Raw genomic sequence first — 25,577 nt, 5'->3', positions numbered from 1 at the left:
CGTAGTGCGACTGTAGCACTTTGCCTTCGAAGTAAAAGTTGTGCCTTTTGTGTTTGTTGAACAGCTTTTACTTTGAAGGCAAATGTTTTTCATTTCTGGTTTGCATCACTTTGAATTTTAACTACCACATAAGGCATAGTTGAGTGTTTACAGACATTTGCCGTCTTCCATGCAAACTAGGGGCAACTGCATAAATCTGCTAGAGACCAAAGCAACTGCAAGGTTGTTTCTGGTGGAGTACCTTCTCTGTGATTTCACTTAGCAACAGTCAGCAACCATTTGTCAACCAGTCAGGGAATACATATTTTTTCCTACCAACCTGTGGAGGCCTTAAGACTCTGTTATTCAGATGGAACAAGCAGGTAAGCAGAACTTGAGCTGAGATTTTGTCAGTTTAAAAAAATTGGGGGGAGCATTACACAATACTTTTGAGCCATCAGCAAAACCAAATTATTGAAAATATTTACAAGTTGAAGATTTTATAAATGATCACAAGGAGTTTAAGCCTTTACTGTTGTCAAACTGCAACTCAAATGTAACTTTACTTTGTAAATGTAATGATAAAAAGCATGCAATTATCTCTGAACTTTTTCCAGAGCTTTATTTCTGGATCTGTACACAAGGTATTAAAGTACAACATAAAATACAAAATAATGTTTAACAAAAGAAAAAAAAAAAAACAACTCAATGTTTATGTACAATTTTTATAAACAATAAAGATAGCTTCTTGAACATTTCTCATAGTGAAGTTTGATTGTCTATATTTCTGGATATACATTTTTAAGTTTTGTAGGTTTTTATTCACAAAGGTGTTTTTATTTTCATCAAAGGACTTTTTTCCTCCTTCAAAACCACAACTATATTTTTTTCCTTTTTTTTTTTTTTAAACTTCAAAACACAATACAAAATATAAAATAAATTTGTTTAGTGCTTGCTTGCACACACAAGTCTCATACCAGAGATATCAATAAAATATCACATTTTCGAGAGTTCACAGGGTGATGAAAAACCTACTTCTACTACTTAATGGCCTTTACATTCTGACAGTTTTTCTGAGTCTTTGTACAAACCACAGGTGAAATAAATATCACTGCACTGCTAAAGCTAGAAGAGCTTGGAGGACCTACTGCATTATGCACATTGCATTAAAAAAGAAACTAGCTCTCCACACACTTAGAGCAGCAGCCATCCCTTTACCATCAAGACAAATATAGACGACGACGACGTAAAAATCTTTTTAAGGAAAGAAAGATGAGTGTCTTTTACACATGGCTGCAAGTTTTGAATGCAAAAATTGCAACATTGAGTAATATCAATACGTCTTCAGGTAAGCCGTTTTCAGTGGTACACTTGAAACAGGGCGCAGCTGGCATGCGTGGTTTCAGCCGTGTCCTGGTGTCTGGGTGACTTTCCAAAGAAGAAACGAAAAAACACCAAGTCAACCAGTAAAATGCAAAACCCAAAATATCTGTACATATCTACAAATTATTGCCTTTCTGACAAGGAATGAAATTAAAACCTTTGTATCAACACAGATTCACAAGTGTAAGAGGTCAGTTAATAGACTTTTTAAAGGCTATTTGCTAATTATTTACATGAAACGCAATGTGATTATCCTCTCTGATGCTGGGCTTTAAAACTGAACTGCTTGATTAAACTTAAGGATTATTAGGCATGAATGGACATGACAAACATGATGTACCCCTGAAACAAACTAAATATTCATAGCACAATGCATAGATAAATTAAGTAAACACTACTACTGCATCCAATCAACTGACACTGACCTGCTAAACGTTTGACAATTCACAATTATGGACTTAAGTCAAGCGAAAACAGCTCCATTTCTGCTACTAGGCTCCAAAATATCATCAACCAGATTTCAAAAAGGCATAACTAGGCAGTACAGGCTAGGCAGAGGTTCGATACAAACTCAGAGAAGCTTTAAAGATATAATACTGCTAGCAGGTCAGAAAAAAATGGCGCTACTTGATTTAGGAACATATTTACTTAACTAGGACACACAGCTTAACTTACCTAAAAATAGCATGAGTTAAAGTATGAACTGAAAAGATTAGATGAAACTTTCGAAAAATAAGTATATGTAATAAATACATACTTTACTGTGTCGAGGTTTAAATGGCTATTAACCCAACCAAAAATCTTTGCATTGCAATATTGCTGTTATGGTTTGTTGATATTCTAAAAAGTAGCAGGATTTAAATATATATACACTCAACATTAAAACAAGGTGACTCCCAGTATATTAACTTGCTCATGTTTTTTTCAATCACATTTTAAAATGTAAAAGAAAAAAACTTAAGGCCATTCATTTGGGTTTGATTACATGGTAAGTTTAAAAAAAAAAAAAAAAGTCTCCAGCATTGGCCACTTTGAATAAAAATAAAGAAGCAGACAAACTACAAGCAAAGAAGAACATTAAAAAGAAGAAACCCAAATAAGATGACCTTAGCAGCTAAAGCCACGACACTTCCTGGTTTCCAAGTTAATCTCCATGCTAGTGTTGCTCTTCGTACAGTATGTACCCCAGGGTAGATCTGGGATCAAATAACCATTTGCACAATTTGGTGACTGAAAAGTACCTGTAAACGAAACACAAAAGAAAAAAAAACAAGTACCACTTCAAACAACAAAGACAGGCAACTAAATGCTAACAGTAGAGGTGGGAAATTAAATTTTTGGCAGCTAAAAGAATGGCAGGTACTGTAGCTCTGAAGATGGTGGGTGTAGATGTGAAGGAGGAAGATACACAACTCTCCTACTGCAGCCTCTGGGCCCTGCTGTACATGGACGTTACACATCTCAAGACCGCAAAACAAAAATAAAATAAATGGCTATATAAACTCTTGAGAGAAATCAAGATTTTAGTTCTATATGATAGACATCACTGATGTCATATTACACAAAAAAATGAAAACAAAAAGTATAGTCATATACATATATATAGATATATATATATATATATATATATATAATAAATTTAAACAAATTGAATTTTCCAGTGAGGTCAGTCTTATGTACAAGCAGGAAAAAAATGGGTCTTAAAAGGGAAGAACAGGGAAGAAGATGAGGAAGATCACTCTGACTGAAGTGCTGCAGTGTGCTGTGTGTGGTGCCGTGCATGTGCTCCCAGAAACCCGTTGGGTTCGCCGCTCCCAGCCAAGCTTCCAAAGTCTGTGACAGATACTGCCATTTTGGCGGCAGTGATTCGGTGGTGATGCGTTGTCGTCCGTCGTGCATCAAAGTCCACCCCAAGGTTACCCACAGACACGTCATTGATAAAGGAATCAGGCAGCGCCATCTTGAGTCTCTTGGAGGGCCGCTCACAGTCCTTATTGACACACACGCCCCCCAGCTGGCCTAGATCTGAGTGGTAGAAGCCAGCCTCAAGCATATTGAGGCAATCAGGTTCAGCACCATTAGAAGGGAACCCAAGGGATTCCTCGTGGTTCAGGGAACCTCGATGGAGACTTTCCAATGGAGGAAAGCTGTAGGAGTCTAGACAGCTGACCTCTGCAGGGCTGCATACTGTGGCTACAGTGTTGCTCAAAGCTGCAAAGACACAAAACAGTTAACAGTGAACAACAGGAAGCAATAGCTCTTTAGGTTTTTCCATCACTGCACAACTAAGCTCCATAACTAACCTGTGAGGTCACTGGCAGTGATGGAGTTTAGCAGGCTAAGCTGTTGTTCTGTGGTTGTCTCCAGCCTTCCACCTCCACCTGCACCTGAACACACAGAGGAGGAACTGTCCACCGCTAAGCCCTCTGCTTCATCCACCAGCCTGTCCATCAGATCACTGAAAACAAACATCACTGGGTTAGTTTCTTCCATGTGACCTCCCCCCTGTTAATTGAAGCAATGAAAACAGACACTGCCAGTTTTTTACACCACTTACGTCACACCGGGATAGCTGCTGTACTTTTTCTTCCCAAATCGATTCTGCTGCACAAAGAAGTCAAAGCGCTCTGACTTTTTCCACATGTAATAAAATGCCACACATTCTGCTACTGTTCTTGTTGTGACCTGAGAAAAACAAATGTCAGTGAAAGAGTCAAGAAACTTTGTTTTGTATATATTTTTTTATGTGCATGCACTGGTGAAAAAAAAAAAAAAAAAACGTGAAATACTCACTTTGTGTTTCTGTATGAGGTGAAAATTCTTGTCATACATCTGAAGAGCATGTTCAAAGTTCTTGCATTCCTCTTCAGACCATGGAGGTGATTTTTCTGCATTGAAACCACAAATATACTTGAAACAGTTGTGCAAAGGTAATCACAGACCATGTCTAAACCAAGACATGCCCCACCAAGAAAATTGGCCCAACTCCATCATCCCAAACTCAGGGTCTCTCTGTTTTTTACAAACATTTTCCATTAACTGTTGAGAAATTACAGGCATTTTTATACAGTCTCCCATATTCCAGAGGTTCAAAAACTACTGGACAAATTAATACAACTTTAAATATAAGGACTGAAGATGTCTGAAGTACACTTCAAGTCTATAACCCCTGGATGTCACTAAATGCAGTGTTTCCTCTCTTGAGATGCCTTTACTGCTTATGTCTTCAGGAACTATAAAAGGCCCATAATAACTGCCGTGGTTGCCTTATAAATAGCAGCACTTTCCAAAAGTAATGTTACATCTGCAGCCCGAGTCGCACTTTAACATTATTTCAGCTGGTTGTGTACCTCTCAATTTTTGTAACCTCAGACGGGTGGCATGGCCAGGTTGAAGATAAGTATATGATCATGTAATGTGATTTTCCAAACAAAACTTGGGAATGGGGGAATCTCCACAATTTCTTTGCTTCTGGTTTTAACTTCTCTTCCTATACCAGCACTGATGCAGAGGTTTTTTTCTGAGTGGCGATACATATTGTTCAGGAGGCTACTGGAGTGAGTATGGTGCTCCCTCAGTGCTGGTTGTTTTGCGACACAACCAATGTGCCGACCATAATGGAAGGCATGTTCTGTTTGTTTGAGATCAGGTGACTGACTTGGCCATTGAAGAATATCCCATTTCTTTGCCATGAGACACTTTTGGGTTGTTTTTGCAATCGTTACTATGGCCAATTGTCAGTGCCAGATGTACTAGTCAGTTAGTCGAATTGTTAAGATTTTAATTGCTAACCAGTGCAGTAAATGGTTGTAGGCCAGCACCGCATGTAAAACACCGGGCCATGACCGAAAGGTAATTAACACACGCAATACACCTGCACAAGCTTAAACGTTGGCAACAATATCAGCCACTTATGTAGGTTACGTCATAGCTCTACAAAAAGACCAAGTGCCGAAGTCTGAATCAGGCTGGGGAGAGGCTAGGAGGAGGCTGGGGAGAGGTAGGTCTGGGCTTCACTGCTTAGGCAGTGGCCCCGCGAACCGGCCTGGGATAAGTAGAAGAAAATGGATGGATGTTTGTATTGTATTGTTTAATTATCATTCTAGACTTTAACTTTTATTGAGATGCGTGACATGAATTGTAGGACGAGCATCATTCATAACGTGTGGCCCAATGCGCCACACTTTTAAGTCATAATTTATTCATTTTTCTGATGTTCATTTCTCATAATTCAATGATGCGTAAACATTGTTTGCAGTAACGCATTTTCATATATTTAACATCAATTTAAGTTTTTTTTCTTTGTTCGGAGTATAAATGCAGTGTTTATAATGCACGATGAAATCTGCTGTGGTGGCTTACCAAGGGAAAGTACAAAAGTGTGCTGCTGTTCAAAAGGACCTTACTGCATTTATAATTTCGCTGCCTCACCTAATATAACCCACCTTTTTTTTTGGAGTTGTAGCCATAATGTTTTTTGACAGAATGAGCAATTTGAATTCTAAGCTTTACAACCACATTTAAGCACTTTGATACACCTGGAATCACACAAAATGCAAACAAATGACGTTATTTATTATAACTGCCAGTTTCCTATGTGAAATCCTCTGCTTACCTTTTGAGGACTTTACATGGCTGCAGTATCTCTCTAGTGCTTCGCGGGTGTTGTAGTTGCATTTTACAAGCTCATGTAAAGCCTACATTAAAAGAATGAAATTGTAAAAATTATAGTATTTGCCAAAATGTACCAAATATACCAGAAATAATTAAATAATTCATATATGAATGCTGCTTTAAAAAAAAAGAAAAAAAAAAAAAGACTTTTTTGAAAAGCACTGCTATAACTGAATTCATCATTGTATCAAAACATGAAATGATTGCGTAAGACATGACTGACCTGCTCATTGTCTCGAACATGCATTCCTGGTTTGTCACATCTCATCTTTTCATCCGTTGTCCGTGACAAAACTTCACACAGGAAACTTCTAACCTTGTTTTCTGACAATATGCCTGGGTTCCATAATAACTCATCTTCATCTTCATATACTATACAGCCAAAATACATGATGTTAAAATTAGTCACCATGGGTATATCTATTCTTTACTGAATGGTTAAAAAATGTGAGCAACCACATTAAATGATATATTAGGCATTCATGATGAAAGCAAAAAAAAAAAAAAAAAGTAGCAATTACCTCTCTCCTCATCTTTGTAGTGACAGAGGCAAGAAGGGACTTCTGCTTGGTACTCTGTGCCCACCATTATTTCCTATTGCAAAATATAACATGGCTGAACATGAACATGTTTGAATTCGTGAGCAACTCTGACTCCAACCCTGACTCTAAAGTAATACAAAACACTAAGTAAACCCTATCCTTCAGTTTACATGTGTCAAAATGAAACGCATTATTTACCTTTCTTGAGTCCTCTGGGCTTGGGCCATCTTCATCACACTCTGACTCTTTATCACCGTCAGATATAGCGTTGGCTGTGGGGGGGATTGCAGTTGAATTAGGAGTTTTACTATGTGACATATTGCACACCAAGTTTTAAAAATAATTAAAAATAGTCAGGTGCACAAAAGATTTCTTTCTTTCTTTTTTTGGGGTGGGGGTGGGGTGGGGTGGGGTGCCGGTGTCCCTCACTGCATGTTGTATGCATCCAACAAAAATTGCCAAATTCTTCTGCCATACAAATGTTTGGGAAAGATTAATAGTGTTTATTGGTACTACATTTATTATTCACAACCCAAATCCAACCTAGACATTTAGCTAACTACACATAATAGCATTCTCATGCTGAGCCAAATTGAGTATGTTTAATATACAAAATAATGAGCACATTAATCAACAAATGGCACTCATAATGAAAACATTAAATTCTGAAAGTTGCAAAGACTAAATACTTTTCAGTAAAAGCAGTAATTTCTCACTTACATCTAAGTGTTCTTGGGAAGAAATCAGTGGCCTCGTGCGAGGTAACTGAGGGAGTCAGATCATCAGCTGAGGACTGCGTCTCCTCCTCATAGTCCCCAGACAGAAGGTCTTTAGCTATTTCCTCCTAGTGAGAAAAACAAATAAAAATTGTACAATGTTAAATATAGCACCGTTTTACAAATGAAATGAACTAGTACATTTATCCCTAATTACTTTTACAGATCTGTTTAGTGATTCTACAACTACCAAATAACAGCAAGTTCTTACCTTATCCAAAGTCATGTCAGGGAGCTCATCAGTCAGGTCTCCAGAGGAGCTGTCTATACTGGAGCCTGCTGAGGCCTCATAACGATAAATGGCCAACAGTTCTTCTAAAGGCATGTTCCCTTCCTGTTATAAGAAAAAGTAAAGGCAAAATGTATTAAGTACATTTCACAGGGTTATGTTTTCATGTAAGAAGTAACAAGATGTCCAAGCTGTGAAATCTTAAACACTTCACCCATCATATGGCATTTGGAAAATTTATTAGATTACCTTTTCCAGATCTGCAATTTCAGAGCTGAAATTTGTTCCACCTTCCAGAGACTCTTCCTCCTCCAGAGTCCTCTCATCATCATACTCGTGAACTAACATTTCTGCTGTTGGGTCAAAGTCATGGTCCTCTGATGATAAAGAGCCAACTGAATGACAGAATGGAAAAAAAAAAGACTCATAATTATCTGTTATCATGCAATAAGTAAAACGTGACATTCTTCCAAAGTCAAAGTAATTTTCATAAATTAATGTTGATACATTGTGTATTACTTCTGAAAAGTAAAAATACAGTTTATAAAGCACACCTTAGATTACAGAGTAAATTGTATTACCTGGACTTGAACTCCCTAGGGAAGCCTGTAAAAGAAAAAAATATATATCATAAATTGATCCAATACATAAAATTTGAATTAAAACATTATTCGTGGGTTTTAATCTCAAATATTAAAACAGGACGAGTAATAAAATATTTTTAAATAGCTTGTAATATGACCACTGAAAATAGCCGGGCAGGAAAGATGCAACTGTCGCTAACGTTACCTGATATAGGTGAGTAATACAACGTTAACCGAGCTGCACACCGAGGATAATAGTGAGCAGGTTACGCTTTTTTAATGCTAGGTTTAAAAATTTCCCCGGAAGACCGAATTAAAAAACACTCTAGAATGAAGTGGATATGCCATATATTGCAGCTCCAGCACTGGTAGCTAGCCGGAAAGCTATCTCCAAATCCAAATGTTAACGCTCTGCACCGAAAAATGTAAACACTAATTTCGTTTGCGCGGTACTGCAATCGATAAACTCGAGTACCCTTTTAAACGGAGGTGCCACTGCTTCAGCCTGACCATTAAAAAACAAATTTCCATTCATCATAAAGATGGTACAATCTGCAATTTATTTAAACCAGCAAGCTAACGTTAAATTTACGTATCAATTTACACAGCCGCTACACCGAAGCAGCTGAGAGCGAAGGCGCAGAGGCCTCGTAGTGAAGGATCAGTCCAGGCATTTAAGCATATTTTAGAGGAATAAAAACAACAATTACGTGACGAAACACGCTACACAGAAGGGAAAAAACATCGTTTCTTTAATCGATTGTCTAGAAATGAAAAATACAACACACAAATTTTTAAAATGTCGATTTAAGATCGATTGCTTCTCCCCTGTTTTCCCTCTTACCTCCGCCATATTGGTACCTTTAGCTAATGGGCTCTTTCTAGCGCAGTACCCGGATCAGCGCTCTGAGCCAATCAGAGATCCAGGTGACTGCTGGAGTCGTGACGCCGTTCAAACCAACCACTGGCCAGGCTAACGGTAATCACTCATAAATGGTAAATTTACGGTATAAAGGTTAAAAAAATGAGAAGCACAAGTCAAATTACCGATACACAGTCTACCAAGAACATATCAGTACCACGGCGTTTGCCCTGTCATTGCTTTACACAGACAGTTTGCTAGAATATTCCCGGTACATCCCAGCTGATTTCCTGTTCTCCTCATTACCGTATCGAAGCCACGGTATCTAAAGGATTATAATGTTTTAAACACCGTCATCTTTTTCTCTGTATTCCCGTAAGAACTGTACATTGGGGCCTTCAAATGGAAATTATTCGAGGGTTTCCAGCTGTACCACTGCATACTAGGACAGCACTTTGCTGTAGCCATCATTTTTTCACACTACCTGCATGCTACTACAATATTACTGTTAACAATTTCCTTAAATAAAATACTGAATTTAGTAATTTAGCTAAAAAGATGTATTTCTTTTATTTGGTTTGCTGTGTATTTTTCAGAAAATGGTCTTACTTGGATTTTGATCCCTTTAATCAACATTCCCCAAAAGTGTGAACAAAATGTGCATGTTTGTTACTGTTTCAAGTACTTTTAACTTTATACAAAGTGCTATGGCTACATTTTCTTATTTTGCTTATTTAATTAATTAATCTATAGTTTTTCTTGTTCAGCGAATGAAATCTAGTCTGTTTTGGGCTTGAACAAGTGCATTAAAGTCAGGTTCAGTGTCTGAGGTGGATATTTCAAGGACAGTGGACAGGTGATTATCACAGAGAGAGGCTCTGTGTCTGGATTTGTTAAACTGCATCACTGAGAATGTTTGTTCAAATACAAAGATAGAGCCAAAGAGAACAACATCTTATGAGCATGTGAATTTTGTCTGCTTTATTTTTCAGCTGAAGCTCCAGTTTTCCCGCAGTGTCTTTGATCCATCTTCTGACTGTTTGCCTGGAGAGGGGCACATTCTCAAATGCTTTGTTTTTCTCAGGGCACATTAGTATGGCAAAGTCCATCAAACACTCTTTGACAAACTTGCAATTTTGTGGGAAATCACAAAGCTGGTCTTGACTACTATGCGTCTTTAGTCTCATAATGACCATTCAAATTGTAATCCTTAAACACAGAAATCTACTCTCCACAAATTAAGCACTTACTTTTACCTCTGACTTCAGTAAATAAATACTTAGAAGTCCATGTCTTGTTAAAAACTCAACATTCTGCACAATCTGAGCTGGCATCTTTCAGAGCTAGCAAACTCACATCTCTCATAATTGTTAGCTTAAATTCATTTACAGTGAAGCTGCATTTGTTTGCTCATACATACATATGTACATTAAAAAAAAAAACACATTCAAAATAAAAGCAAAAAAGTTGTAAAATCACAAAAAGCAAACCATTTTCTAATGCGGAATTTATGGAGTGTTTACTGACATGTGGCAAACCAATGGTCCAGATGTGGCTGGTATACATTCATGAGACACTTTATTAAGTACACCTTATTAGTACTGTGTTGGACCCCCCCTTTGCCTTCACAGCTGCCTTAAATGCAAAGTGACTAAATGGAGAGCGGTGTATAAACACACAGAGAATGAAAAGTCAATGCATCATGGGAAGCCCCCCATGGCCTAGCTACTCTGCAATAGCAGAGTAAGGGAGCATTCAGGGTCACCTGATAAAAACGTAAAGCCTCCTTTTTGATAAAGACTATAAGCTTTATCCAAAGAAAATTTTAAGCCTAATCTTAAAAGTAGAGAGGGTGTCTGTCTCCCGAATCCAAACTGGGATCTGGTTCTGCAGAAGAGGGACCTGAAATACCCTAGGAACCACAAGTAATCCCGCAGTCTGAGAGCAACATGCTCTGTTGGGGTGATATTGTACTATGAGGTCTTTAAGATAAGATGGGGACTGATTATTCAAGACCTTGTATGTGAGAAGAAGGATTTTAAATTCAGTTCTGGATTTAACAGAAAGCAAAAATGGAGAAATCTCTTTCTAGCCCCCGTCAGTACTCTCACTGCAGCATTCTGGATCAACTGAAGGCTTTTCAAGGAGTTTTTAGGACAACCTGATAACAATGAATTACAGTAGTCCAACCTAAAAGTAATAAATGCATGAACTGGATTTTCAGCATCACTCTAAGACAGGATTTTTCTAATTATAGCGATATTGCGCAAATATTTGTATATAAAACATATTTGTTTAATATGTGCATTGAAGGACAAATCCTGGTCAAAAATGATTCCAGTATTCCTCACAGTGTTAACAGAGGCCAAGGAAATGCCATCCAGAGTAAGTGAGTGGTTAGACTCAGTTACTCTGAAGCTGCCATGTTTCCAAGATTTTTAATTTCTATCTGAATTTAGAAGCAGGAAATTAGAGGCCTTTATGTCTTTAAGAAATTCACACAGTTTAACTAATTGGTGTGTCATCTGGCTTCATGGATAGATAAAGCTGGTTATCATCTTCATAACAGTGGAAATGTATGCTGTGCCTTCAGTATGTATAATGTAAATTGAATTGATCCCAGCATAAAACCCTGTGGAACGCCATAATGAAGTGTAGTGTGTGAGGAAGACTCCCTGTTTACATGAACAAATTGGAGTCTATTATAATTCAAACCACTGCAGTGCAGTGCCTATGCCATGTTCTAATCTTTAATAAGCTATTATGGTCCATATTATGGTCTAGCAGGAAAAGCATAGAGATGAGTCCACTCTCAGAGGCCATAAGAAGAAGAAGAACCTTCACTATTTCTGTAAACAATGCTCACTTGGTATTGGTATAAATGTGCCAAGAAAATATCCTCGACACTATTACACCACCATCATCAGCCTGAACCTTTGCTACAAAGCAGGGTGGGTTCATGCTTTCATCTTGTTTATGCCAAATTCTGACCCAAATCAAAACGTTGCAGTAGAAAGCAACATTCTCCTGTGTCCTCTGCCATCAACAAGGCATTTTTATCCAGAGACCTGCCGCTCACTGGATATCTTCTCTTATTATTTCTCTCTGTAAACCAAAGAAATGGTTTTGTAGGAAAATCTGAGGAGATCAGCAGTTTCTGGAATACTAAGACCAGCCCATCTGGCACCAACAACCATGCCACATTCAATTTTACTTAAATCACCATTCTTCCTCATTTTGATTCTTGGTTTGAACTTCAGCAGGTCATCTTGATCATGTCCACATGGCTAAATGGACCTTGTGATTGACTGATTACATATGAATTGTGAATGATCCCTTTAAAAGCAGGAGTTATGCGTATCAAATAATGGACTTTTAGGAAATACTAAAACAATTTAAAATGAAGAGTATGGTAACCTTCTTCAGAAATATAATATTATTGTACTATAAGCCAAAAGGGGGTAGCCTGCATCATACAGTATACGGTACTTTGTTCATAACACTAAGCTTCCCTTAAAAGCGTTCCTCTTTTCCTGTTTTGGAAAAGAGGGAAATAGGATAAGTCGTGAAAGCTCTTATCCTATTTGTTCATACAATCACATATAAAAACAAGTTGACAGTTTTGTCAGGCAGCAGTATATGTTGAAGAATCCAGATTGCAGTCTATAATCTAATGGGCAATTGTTGTGGTTTCTGTGTTTATTTAGGCATGTCAAACTCCTGAACTGGTTTCACAGGGCATTAAGAAAGGTTTCTTAAAGGTGAAATTTGAGCAGGTTTCTGCTACTATAGTCTTCACATATTTGTACACAGTATGTCAGAGATAAAGGGCCTATTTCCTGGTCGGACCAGATTCGGAGTAGGAGGTAAGGGGCCTTCCTGCAGTACAACAAAAAGTTATCTGTTTTCCCTTTTGCCATGTCAACAGACTACATTTGTCTTAGACATGAGATGTGAATACATTTCCTCTGTGACAAGCTGGGGAAGGGGTTTTGTGTCTGTGCCATCGGACATACAAAGAGTGGAGATTCCACAGGAATGATGTGCCATTCATGTGACATTAAAATCCATATTAAAGGTAGAAGTGGGTCTAACTGCTTGATTGGGTTTGTAACGGTTGCCAACACTGAATTAGACGACACAGAGTTATAACAGTGTTTTTGTGTTTGACCAAAACCCTTGTACTCATTGGAGGTGGATACACAAACTATCTTGCATAAACACATCTTAACCTTGTGATGTAAACCAGACGTAATGTGTAATTAATAAATACTGGTTTTGTGGGTTGCAAGAGGTGGGTGTCAAACTCTTTTAAAAAAAAACTCTACATCAGTCCCACTTCATTTATCATTATTTTTTTTAAATTTGTTGCAGAAAGTAAACACCTCTATGTCTGGAAAAAAAGAATTCCCAGTAATGCGTAGGAAGAGAGCAGCGTGGGCTTCATTTGGAGGACTTTGCAAACAGATGAGTCACTGTTTTTTGGAGAGTTCAGAAACACATCTCTACAGGCCACCACATCTGCTAATTATCTAAGCTAGGTTAGACCACTAAAAGGACCCTACGTTGGGTAAAATTAAAGGAACTTTCATGTGTATAGTGCATTGACTTGACATCTTAAGTGAATGAATAACCCACCAAAAGTTCTTGTTCGTTGTATCCTGCAGCTGATTCTACTTAGAAGCAGACTTTCTGTTTCTTCTTTTTTTTTTTGTTTCTTTTTGCAGAGGTGGCCATGTTTGGATGTGCATACTAAGTAGAATAAATAATTAAAACAGGCTAATCTGTTTTTCTTCCCTCTTTCCTCTGTGGATAATTTATGATTACCATAATTATTTGAAAGCCCAGTTTAAAGCCACAACAATGTAGTCAGGAAGATGTGGGCCCTTATCCAATGAGTGAAGCTGTCAGGTCAACAAGTTATTCTCTGACGTAGGTTATGGGGAGGCGGTGATAAAGGGTCACAGTCCATTGTTACAGAGTAAAACGGATGTGGCTAATTAACACAGATACTAACCTACACCTTTTTTTCAGCTTTCCAGCAAGTGCCCACTCTGCCAATGTACTATTCAATATATTGTAACACTAATAACTTACAATTATCTATTATATTTCAGGCTAGCTAAAAACATCAGCTGTATTTTTTTTTATTTATTTAGATGTCGCTGGAGGATCTTGCACTAATGAACTGTTAGCTTTGAAAACTTTTAGTATTTTTTTTTTCATTGTTTCATAACTAAAAGCATTATAAAATCATGAATTGCATGCTTATCTGCAAATGTAGCAAGACAGGAACAGACTCAATTCCTTATAAAGACCATTCAGTTGCTTGTAGTACTGTGCAAAGGTCTTGAACCACCCCATATTTATTTATGTTTTCCTTGGAAAATGGGAAATAGGTGCAAACATAGAGTACCAGTCAAAAGTCTGGACACAGGGTAAGTGTATCCAAACTTTTGACAGTATAATACAGTATATTTTATGGAACTACAGTAAGTTTGAGCAATTCTAACAAGCTTGAAAGTTAATATTTTGTATGACAACAAACAGGCTGAACTCTCTTGGGTAAGCTTTCATGTCATTTCTTTAACTAGTCTTCAGGATTAGTTCTCCGGGCTTCTTGAAGGACATTCAAAGCTCTTCTCTGACAGTTCTTTGTCTTTTGTTTCATTCCCTGTCAAGATGATCCCACACTGTTTCAATAATGTTGAGATACTGACTCTGGGGAGGCCAGTTCATGACTGAAGGTGCTCCATTGTGTGCTTTTTTATCCAGGTATGCTTTTACTGCATTGGCAGTGTGTTTGGGGTCATTGTTGTGTAACTGTACTTTTTTGTGTTAATAATGCCATCAATTTTGACAGGATCTCAACACCACTGGCTGAAATGCAGCCCCAAACCATACTAGAGCCCCCACTGTGTTCTCCAGAGGGCTGTAGACACTCACTGTTGTGCTCCTTCACACCTGACCTCCTTCACACATATTGATGGCAATTTGAACCAAAAATTTCAAAGTAAGATTCACTATTGATGTTGTAATTGACCTCAGTCTTTGTTCCATATTTCCCTTACTTAAGAATGCTTCTTGATAACCACCCTCTCTTTGAGACCATAGTTCATGAGGTTTCAGTGAACAGTCAATGGATCAACTGAAGGACCAGAAGCATCTCTCAGGTCCTGTGTCAGGTCTTTGCTGGATTATTTCCTATTTATTAAGGTGATGACTTTTAGATACTGTTCATCTGCTCCAGATAGTGTTTTACGCCTGCCACTTCTTCTTTTGTACTGCGCTTTTCCAGTTACCTCAGATTTTTTAAGGATAAACTGCACACCATGCAGAGTTATGCCACAGTTTCAGCTAATAGCTCTTTGGGAGTCACCTTGTTGGTGAAAAAATACTAATTTATTTCTGTCAAAGTGTGTTATCTTTGGGATTTGTTGTAGATTTAGCAAAAGAAATGGGAACAAATCATACATTTTGTGACAGGCTGCTAGTAACAAGTGCCTAAACATACAATTTAAAATTGGTTCTTTGCTGAGTTATATGTTGACACAAAACTGGTTAAGTTAGGTACCTTTTTATGCTTAAACAATTCACAGATTCAGTGTTAAGTGGCTTCTGAAAATGGTCGCATGTAAGGACTGGATTGAAATTGAGTGAAAAGGCCTATTTTTCCCTCTATTGTTGAAGACTACTTAAAAAATTACAAGGAACTCTGACTTTTTGAAAGCAAAATAAATAAATGAGGGTGAATTAAGTTAGTTTTGGATTGAGTTAGAGGAGCACTTCCAGAAACGATCTGTGAACACAGTTCACTGTACCATCCACAAATGCAGGTTAAAGCTGTATGATACAAAGAAGAAACCAAAAGCTCTCTTAACCCATAAGAGTCCACACACATTTCTCTTTCAAGGAAAATCTATACAGAATTTTGAAAGTCTTTTAAATCACAAACTTTTTCAAGGAAATTTCCCAACTGCACGTCTTTGGACTGTTGAGGAAGCTTGAGCACTAGGAGAGAACATGCACAAGTCCACAAAGAAAGACCCTGGCCAGATGGTGGATTCAAAACCAGGACCTTCTTGGTGTGAGGTAACAGTGCCTCACACACCTCTGTGCTGCTGTGCTGTGCTGGTGATTCTAAATTGCCCATAGGTGTGAATGGGAGTGTGAAAGCTTGTCCTATGACAGCTGAGATAGCCCCCCTCCCCCTGAAGAAAATGGATGGATGGACAGACATACTGCATCTATTGCAACAGCATGGCTTTGTAGAGCTCTGTGGAACTATGAGATAATACATTTATATACCACCAGGTGGCAATATGTGACAGATTTGTGTTCCTCATGACTCAGCTTTAGCCTTTTCCATTTCCTCTGTGCCCCAAACACCATCCTTCAGGCTTCAACAGTGAGTGTGAGCACTGACTATGTGTTTTGTTGATATTTTAGCATGAATCATGTAAAACTCCAGCATGTGCAGTGACACAGCTTTGTTTGGAAGTGCAGTATTTATTCCCACATGCTGCTCATTAAACAGTCAGCAGCTGCAGAGCAAGTTCTATAGTGTCAACAAATTTTCTGTAGTACTTGGCCATTGAAAAGTTTATATTATTCATCAGTAATATAAACAAGCTGCTTTCTTTGCTGTAGAATAATGCAATTTCCATGAAATTGTGTAAAACTGATTGCGCACATTAATATTTATAATATGCTATGACATGAAGTGGCTACAGATGCAAGTAAACAGTTTATAGAGAACTAAATATAGCTTTGTCAACAGCCTTTGCTCACTAGAATAAACACAGTTTAATTTACATTGTTGTTGTAAGACTGTATTTTACTAATGAAGCTAAGTCATAGAGGGTTTAATGGTAGCCATTTGTTGCGCAAATGTTTCACATTTCCTATTATTTTAGTGCCGTCAGATACTCTTTGTGGAAGATACCAAGGAAATTTTACCATGTTCAATGGAAGAATATGCTTCTTAACAGCCAAAGCATACTGTAATCCTTTAAGAAACCTTTTGTGTCGCACTTAATGATTCATCTGTGTAGAGATATTTAAAGGCATGTTATTGCACATTATATGCAACATGGAAAAGTGTCTTTTACTGTGAAACTCAAAGGCTTATTAGGCTCAAGTAGTTCTGTTTTTTGGTCCTGAAGTGTTTGGTGCTTTATTTTTAGGCACAAAACTGAGTCAGTGGTGCTGTAACACAACACCACGTGTTAGTCTACCCAAGATTTGAAGATGATTATTACTAAATATTGCTCAGTCTCATAGCTCTCAGCTCTCCGCCTTCTAAATCCAGGATCCAACGTCAACCAACAAACATTTTTTCTAATATAAAGTACTGCACAGACTCATCTTGCAGAAATACGCTCTTTGACTTTGGCTCATTTTCCACTATGTCAAATTTGGCTGCAAGAAGCACAAATGCAAAATGGGTTTATGTGCATAAAGGGAAATGCTTTTGGACATATTAATTTGTCTAAATTTAAATGAACCCACTCAGTCTCTGAGGAGGCTTTTTGATTATATTAAGGGCACATTAGCAGCAGTGGGTACATAGAGGTACTATTATTATAAGTGCAAAGGGGGTCTTTGAAAATGAGAATATACTTTGAACATCTCTGTGTGCCAGAGATCTGACACTTTGCTCTGTACAGTCAACAGTTTATTAAAATGTAAGATAGTTTAAAAATAACCTTAAGTGGTCAGAAATAACATGATTATGATCATGGATCATGCGAATGGCTGTCCTTACTTTATCATTATTATTTATATTAACTCAGTCAGTCGCAAACAATTTGCGAAAATTGGCATTTCATTCACAATTAAGTGGACTGTACCAGACATTAGTGACTGAGACTGACAGACTGAGAGATTTTTCATTAAATCAGCCCTTAAAGAACCCACTGACATTACTTTAATGCAGCCATTATGCGCTGGTACACGGACTTCTCCAGTTTGTTGCAGATCTGTTATAAGTCTTCAGGTGATGCTGTGGTTGGGAATTTGAGGCATGCATTAAGCAAGAGTATTAGCAGAGCTCCATCTCTGGTCTCATACTGAGCTCCACAGCAGAGCACCAAAGAGTTCATCTTTCTCTTACTGATTTGAATGAACTTAAAACATAACTGTATGGAGGTAATAAAAGCATCTATAATTGCAGTCTAATCTAAAAGACAAGTGCTTTAAATCCATCCTACTACATTGTTTATCAGTGCACAGTCAGTGTAAGAGGTTGCAAATGTTGAATAAATCCTGTAGTAAAAGCTTGGCAGTTCAGCCTGTGCTCTGTTCGTTTCTGTAAATGCTGGAACACTGAGTAGCAAGAGCTCACTTCAAGGCGGAGTAACAGTGAGTGGGCACTGCAATTTCCTCTCTTTCTGCAGTCAGACGCAGTTGTGTAGGTGTTTGTATATATCCATCACCTGCGTCACTGTGTACTCACATGTTTTAATATGAGATTACTTCTGTGAACATCTTGTTTTAAGTAGCAGTTATGGAAATGCCCATATTTGTAATAATGACAGACAATAAACACCTGAAAGAATTTCCAGTTTCCAAAAATAAAAAAAAAGGAAGGAAAAGTAGTATTAGATCAGCAGCAAACTCATGTAATGTTTATTTTCTTATATTTATGCTCCTTATGAAAGTATTCTTTCAGCTGTAGCTGTGAACATTTCTTAACACCACTTATCACGGCACCAGTGGGTAAGATTTTTAGCGTGAGCAGGATGTTGTGCTCTACAAGATCCTTTAATTTGAGTATTGTGCACAATATGCAAAGTGATGAGCAACGTACCAAATGTGAAGGATAGAGGAAACAGCTGTGTTGTCATGGATAAGAGCCTCCTCATGATGAGACATGTGGGTGATTCTGTCTCCATGGCAACCTAAGATTCAACCACAAGAACAGTTTGTGAAAGGACACGAACAGAAGATGCTGAGGCTAAAAACTTGGGAAATTTTAACTTTTTTTTTTTTCCCTTTCTTTGACTATATTTTCATTCAGATATCACACATACGACTCCCACTCCTAACAGAGACATTTTTACAGTTTCTTTATTACAATGGGGCGCTGTCGCTCTTAGCCACCTACTCAATGGGTCCCAAATGATTGTAGAAAAAGAGACTAATTAGACAACTGTGTCTTTTGCCCAAATGAGATTGCTGGCTTTTTGATAAAGGGAAATGGTGTGAACTAGTGCTTGTAATTGTAATGCAATAACACTGGTCGAGCAGAACCTGTAAAGCCAGTCTTTGATTAATTTTCATAAGAGTAAGGATGGGTGTGGCAAACAGGGGAAAAATACTGAATGAACCTAAGTTGAATAGGATTTATACTCGGGAAATTGGAGGGATAAAATTCTTCAAATTTTGAAGGGGAGAAATTTGAAAGCTACTGCTGGGGATGGCTTTAATTCTCAAAGTCACACAAATCAGTTCTTTTCTAACAACCAAGGAGAAAATTACTGTGTAAATGGTTTCGTATTATAAATCCACATAGAAACTGTTATCTGTATGAGCTATTTCATAATTTTTTTTTTAATAATTTTGGTTGTACAGACTGTAAATTTTATCTTTAGGCACTTTGTTACTAGCCTTCTCTTGCAAAAATACATCATTTGTTCACTTTTTTTTTTTTAGCTGAATCTACAAAAAAAAAAAATGCCAACGATAACACAGTTTGACAGGCATAAAATAATATTTTTGCACAAACAAGGTGATTCCCAAAAAGACATTAGCCAAAACAAACAAGTGTGGTGTGCAGTGTGCCCTTAAAAAATATGTGAAAAGTGGCATTCAAAAGAAGGAGTGGAGTGGCAGGCCTAAAAAAATAATCTACAGCAGACAAACAGTTTCTGAAAATCAAGCGAAGACCTGACGCAGGATCTGAGAGATGCTTCTGCACCTTCAGTTCTACTGTTCACCGAAGCCTCATCACAAATGTTCTCAGTGGAAGGGTGGCTGTTAAGAAGCCATTCTTGTGGCTTTGTGAGATCCTGAATTGCATTAGGCTAGAGAAGCTGCATGCACTCAAGACAGGCTCTCTAAAGACATTCAACCAAACATGGCTGCATGTTCTCAGGCACATAGGGGAGTACAATATCATTCCAGACTAGTTGGGGGAGGTGAATGGGCGAGATTATCTATTTCTATTGTTTATTGTTTCAGTCTACCTGCATATGGCTACAATGACTAGTTGCCAAATGTTGTTTATCTGTTCACTGTTCTTTGTCTTTTTGGTGTCTTTCTTTCCTTTCCCTCTTTATCTATTTTTGTAACTTTGCTATATTGGAAAACTTTAATAAAGAAATTGAGAAAAAAAAAAGAAGCCATTCTTAAGGAAGGGAAACAGGGACCAAAGGCTGAGGTATTTGAAAGAACACAAAAGCTGGGCTGATGAATCCAGATTTGAAATCTTTGGTTCCTCAAAATTTGAAATTGTTAGTTCAAATCATCACCAATATGTATGAAAGCAGTCAGGAGAGAGGTAGAACTGTGAGGGCCTAAAGCCATCTGTAAAACTGATGGATTTACAAACCCAGAAAAGTTCCATCAGATTTAGATGAACTATGTAATACCATCTGGACAGCGTCTCATTGGCAACAGCTTCATTTTTTAGCATAACAATGATCAAAGAAGAGCTTTGAATGTCCTTCAAGAAGCCTGGAGAACTATTCCTGAAGACTACTTAAAGAAATGATACAAAAGCTAAGAGAGTTCAGGCTGTGTTGAAAAATAAAGGTGGTCATAACAAATACTGACTTTCAAGTTTATAATGTATTTCCATATATGTTTTCACACATTTCACACACCTATTTTCCATTTTCCTAGTAATATATAAAAAACGTAAGGGGTGGCTCAAGACTTTTGCACATCACTCTATGCAAGTTGAAGTTGGAAGAGAACATTATGACCTAAATTTAGGTCAATAATCAGTTCTGCCTGGCTATGTCTTTTGATGTTCGTCCATCTGGCTTTGGTTCTCTTAAGTTATGATTTAAGGATGAAAGCCAAACTGTGGGAGGACTTTTTCTTAAAAATAAACTTAGAAGATTGTCATTATCACACACTAAAAGTAAGAATGTCTCATAATGTTGTCAGTTAAACTGATAGGAATCAGTTGTGGTGCCTATTTAATTTGAAAAATTAATGAATTTGACTTTGAAGGTAGTGCAAAAAATAGTTGCTATCTTCAAATAGAAGGCCAGTAATTCAAAGAGAGATCAGCCATCTGCAAAGTGTGATAAGATATATATATACTTTAAATTTGATAAAGGAGGAAGATAAGAGCCACAAAATTTGGTGAAAAAAGGAACTTAGTGTGAAGAAATGAAAGGGAATCTTGACTCATAGGATAGTAGCTCTAAATGCATGAGGTTAGCGTGTCCCCAAACATTAACAACTGAGAAATTCTAACAAAATGCTTGTATTTCACTGTACAAGTCTTTTTATATATATCAATGGCAAGTGGTAGCTCACCTGTGAAGCCTCTGAAGAACAGAGTCTTTAAAGTTTCATGAACCTGTTTAAAATGTGTGAATCCTGCTTTTATCTCATCTCTATTTTCAGGGGCTTTATCAGGAGACCGTAGGTGGTTAAATTGGAAAAGGAAAAAAAGGATGGAACTCCCTGGTGGAGTAGCATTTAATGTTACATTACATAATAACTCAGTTTTCTAAGCTGTGCAGCAGCTTGTCCTGTATATCGCCTCCATCTCTTCCTCTGTACTCTCCTACTAATGCACCACTGGAAATAAAGATGTCTAGTGATGCTTCAAATTCAGCATTCAATTGCATCAACTTGTTCACAGTTACTATTTATATCAGGTCTTTGAGAACAGTCATAGAAGAGTGTCAAAGCCAGTTCCTCATCCACAAAAGATACAAAACGGGCACAAAGGAGATCATTATATCCCAGAAACACTAAATATAGTCCCTGTGAAACATCCTGAAAACAAAGACGTACGTGGCTGTAAACTTCCACCTTCCTTGCTATTCTGATCAGTTTTGAAACGTGAGAATGCTCATGACAAAAGTCTTTTTGGCAGATGGCCTGGATTCTCTGACACACAGTGGCAGTGAACGGAAATTGTTAGCAAGTGTATGTGACCAGTTTTTGTATGCTTCATTATTTTGGTTTTAGTTTTACTGCTGATAAGCTTTGATTTACTCTAATGTACATGTCATGTTGTGCATTAAAATAATAAAGGAGCATAAAGGCATGTATAAGTTATACCTAAGTAATATGATTACTTTTAACCTGAATTTTTTCTTTTAGACATTTTTGATGTTTGTTTTGTTTTTCTAAAAAATACCTCTAATGGAAGATTTGTAGCAGCTGAGGTACAAAAGGGTTTTAAGTCTGTGTGTTTATGTTTTCCAGCCCATGGAAACAGACATCTTTGAATTATCTTCAAAGGTTATTAGACGAAAGGTATTCCACCACATGATTTTGCAGCAGTGGTGGGACGTGCTCCATTCACCTCTCTGCTTTCTGATTCACAAGCACCTCACCCCCTAACCTGGGTGGTGGCCGGCTTTCACAGCATTGTTCCAGGCCTCCCATTCTCCGCCATTTTGTTTCCTGTGCAGAACAGGAAGTCCTGTGCTTGCAGCTGTTCCCAGCATTGCAAACTAAAGAGCTTTGCAGGCAAAAAAAAAAAAAAAAAAAGAAAAAGAAAAACACACACACAGACACACTAAAACTCAACATTAAACACACATCCCCTTCCTTTGTGCTTCCCCTCAGCCTGTGCTCAGGATGCCCTTCTCAGATGTGAAGATGACCCCCAGGAATGATGGGATGAGGCCAAACGCATGTATGCTTTTCTTCTCAGGACAACATCGCTTCTTGTACGTAAGTGCTACGTGTGCAAAACCTTCTTGTAAAAATATTGCAACACACAGGTAATTTTGAACAAGCTCCAACACTAGGAATATTAGCAGTTAGAGTAATATAACAGTAAGTGTCAAATAAAACACATTATTGTATACAGTTTTTTATAGGATCTTTACCCAAATCCCCAATTTATCTGGCAATATATTCTCAGAATCATTGCTTTTGTATTTTGTATTTCTCACAATGTGAAAATGCAAACGAAACTTTACTTCTTTCAACAGCACAGCATGGAGGCAATTTTACAATTGTGGGAAAACACCTTATGACCTTGTTCTTACTGACAAGCTGATACCCCAAAGTCTTCATGTTGAAAATGTTCCTGGAGAATGGATGTTGACATTAATTTGGCATCAACAATTACATCACACAATTGTTCAGACATCTCATCTGCAGTGACTCTGATAACCCTTTTTGTCTTCCAGTGCTTTAACCACACACTTTGCAAGCACTCGTGGGACTTGTGATTACATTCAGCACATAAAGATCACACACATTAACTGATGCTGATGAAGAGGTTTCACAGGCATAAATACATGTGTTTGGCTTTAGAGGCAAAAGTCCAAATGCAGGTATTGGACACTTGAGGAGACAGAATGTTTGATTCTGCATTCAGCTGCCAATCTGTTGCCTATCGTCACTCATGTGAGAACAAAAATCAGCTCAAAATTTTCACTGTACACAGCAAAAGTCAGCACTTAACAGAGTTAAATTCACCACTATGAAAGTGTTTTTATTGAGTTAATCCGACACTTTTAAAAACGTGCCAGATACTTTGCACTGTGAGAGTTGCAGAAGCTCCCTTAATAACTGAAATGTAACACTGACAGCTGACCTGATGCAAGATGAGTGTGTTTTATCAAAAGTTAATACCATCATTATTTATTTTTAACACCAAAACATGATTCTGTCATTAAAGTTATGGAGTTCGTAAGATGTAACTTGTTGAAGGCTTATTTTTAAGTCTTATTTTTAAGCATCAATTGTCATTACAAACACTGTAGGAGCCTGGATGCCAGTACCACATGTAGTAGAATATTATTGTAAAAACAGTGGAACAGAAGATGCCAGTGCAGAAAAAGTTTGTAGTTCAAGCAAAATTGCATTGCACAGAGCTGGGAGCTGAATGTGACAATCCATCCATCCATCCATCCATCCATCCATCCATCCATCCATCCATCCATCCATCCATCCATCCATCCATCAACCCATCCATTGCAGGAGGGCCAGCGCTTATCCCAGCTATCATTAGGTGAAAGGTTTGGTACACCCTGGACAGGTTGTCAGACTAACACAGGGCTAACACATAAAGACAGACAACCATACTGTAAATCACTGTAGTGATTTAGAACAGCTTCCTTAAATATTGGTCCAAACGTTGTCGCAAAGAATGCTCAAAGTAACACTAACGAGATCCTGTGAAACCAACACTGTATTTTGTTGTTCACAGAGTAAGACACTGAACTCTGAGTATCAACACCATCTTCCTTATAGTTAAATTAGAGTAAACAGCTCTCTAGTCCAACCCTAAAAAGCTAATATTTTTGATTTTACCAGAGCCTAGTGGCACCAATCCCCATGACTGGATTAATATTTGCACTGATATTGGTCCTCACTTGGCCCACTTTTCCCAAGGTCACAGGGGACTTGAGCTTATCAGCAAATTCATTGGGTGGGTGGCAGGAAAATACCCTGGACATCTTCCTAATCCATCAGGCTTAACATCCTATCATATACCTAAGGGAAACATTTAGACTACAGTCCATCTGATTTGGAGTGTGGGAGGAGAATTAAAGGTTTGGAGGGAACCCATGAAACAAGAGATGCATGAGACATTTTATATAATTTTAAAGGTCCCCTTTCAAAATTTAAGTAGGAGGATGATGTTAATTAACACTGGCATTATTCTGTCCTTGAATAACATGCATGATTACTCATGGTCTAAGAAAAAAACTGTATAAAATAAATTTAGAACTGAATTTTTCTGCAGGTTTTCAAAATGACGTGATGTACAGCATATGTGAAGGAAAAAAATGGAACTTTATGTAAAAGCTCAGCAGTGGTTTGTGTGGTGGGAGCATTTATTAGAACATTTATTCCACTCCCAGAGTGCCCTCTGCCCACATCAGTGTTTTCAAAAGGTGGCAAATTAAAACTAGGCAATTAAAGATAAGCCATCACGACTAAAAACAAAACAGGTTACAGATAAGTATTTAAACTTTGCCTTTTCTTTAACAAAGAACATAATGGATAAGTGAATTTGAGTACAAGTACAAAATTTACCAGCCGTCACTGGCAGCATTGGGTGATGAGCAACAATGGTGACTAATGAAATCAAATTACTTTTCAAGTGTTCTTCATATTTCTCTTTTGCATCTGAATAAGGATATTTCTCAAGGTGTTCTTCAAACGCATCCATCATAAAAGAAATATAGTGCTTAAGATACTTGCTGACTTCAAGAATTTAAATGGATCGCTCACATTCCAATAATTAATTGGATTTCCTCTCCATATCCTTTGTTTTAGCCTCTGGAGAAACTTGCTTCCTCTTCAGCACCATCCATGTGTTTCCTTTGTAGGAGGATGCCACTCACACCTCTTCCACTCTGAGGGTTCCACCCTTTCCTCACTTTAGAC

The 25,577-nt window shown here is 37.7% G+C and overlaps 1 protein-coding gene and 1 long non-coding RNA gene across 3 annotated transcripts; one reads left to right on the top strand and one right to left on the bottom strand.

Moving 5' to 3' along the window:
• Window positions 1-606: 606 nt before the first annotated feature.
• On the bottom strand, window positions 607-9,121 carry mier3b (mesoderm induction early response 1, family member 3 b). Of its 2 annotated transcripts, none has more exons than XM_030737988.1 (13): window positions 9,012-9,121; window positions 8,165-8,189; window positions 7,833-7,978; window positions 7,566-7,688; window positions 7,299-7,422; window positions 6,777-6,850; window positions 6,558-6,630; window positions 6,260-6,408; window positions 5,978-6,059; window positions 4,156-4,250; window positions 3,920-4,047; window positions 3,666-3,820; window positions 607-3,573 (listed from the first exon to the last, which is right to left on the bottom strand). In XM_030737988.1, exons 1-13 carry the CDS (start codon window positions 9,018-9,020, stop codon window positions 3,098-3,100), a joined length of 1,659 nt encoding a protein of 552 aa, XP_030593848.1. In that variant the 5' UTR covers window positions 9,021-9,121; the 3' UTR covers window positions 607-3,097. The 2 variants fall into 2 exon arrangements, with proteins under 2 accessions (XP_030593848.1, XP_030593847.1); XM_030737987.1 differs by lacking the exon at window positions 9,012-9,121 and adding an exon at window positions 8,643-8,663.
• LOC115786002 (uncharacterized) lies at window positions 9,032-25,577 on the top strand. The gene is made up of 3 exons (XR_004020390.1): window positions 9,032-9,146; window positions 22,794-22,897; window positions 25,467-25,577. It is a non-coding gene; the product is annotated as an uncharacterized LOC115786002 (long non-coding RNA).

Source organism: Archocentrus centrarchus, chromosome 9, assembly GCF_007364275.1.
Source record: "Archocentrus centrarchus isolate MPI-CPG fArcCen1 chromosome 9, fArcCen1, whole genome shotgun sequence".
NCBI lineage: Eukaryota > Metazoa > Chordata > Actinopteri > Cichliformes > Cichlidae > Archocentrus > Archocentrus centrarchus.
The sequence above is the reverse complement of the archived record's forward strand: the minus strand, read 5'-3'. Positions and strand labels throughout refer to the sequence as shown.

Bases quoted from the DNA above. Each gene is read 5' to 3' on its own strand.
- mier3b (XM_030737988.1), bottom strand. The intron at 7,423-7,565 runs GTAAGAACTTGC...TTTTCTCACTAG, and splicing joins CTGACATGACTTTGGATAAG to GAGGAAATAGCTAAAGACCT. The intron at 6,409-6,557 runs GTAATTGCTACT...TTGGCTGTATAG, and splicing joins CTACAAAGATGAGGAGAGAG to TATATGAAGATGAAGATGAG.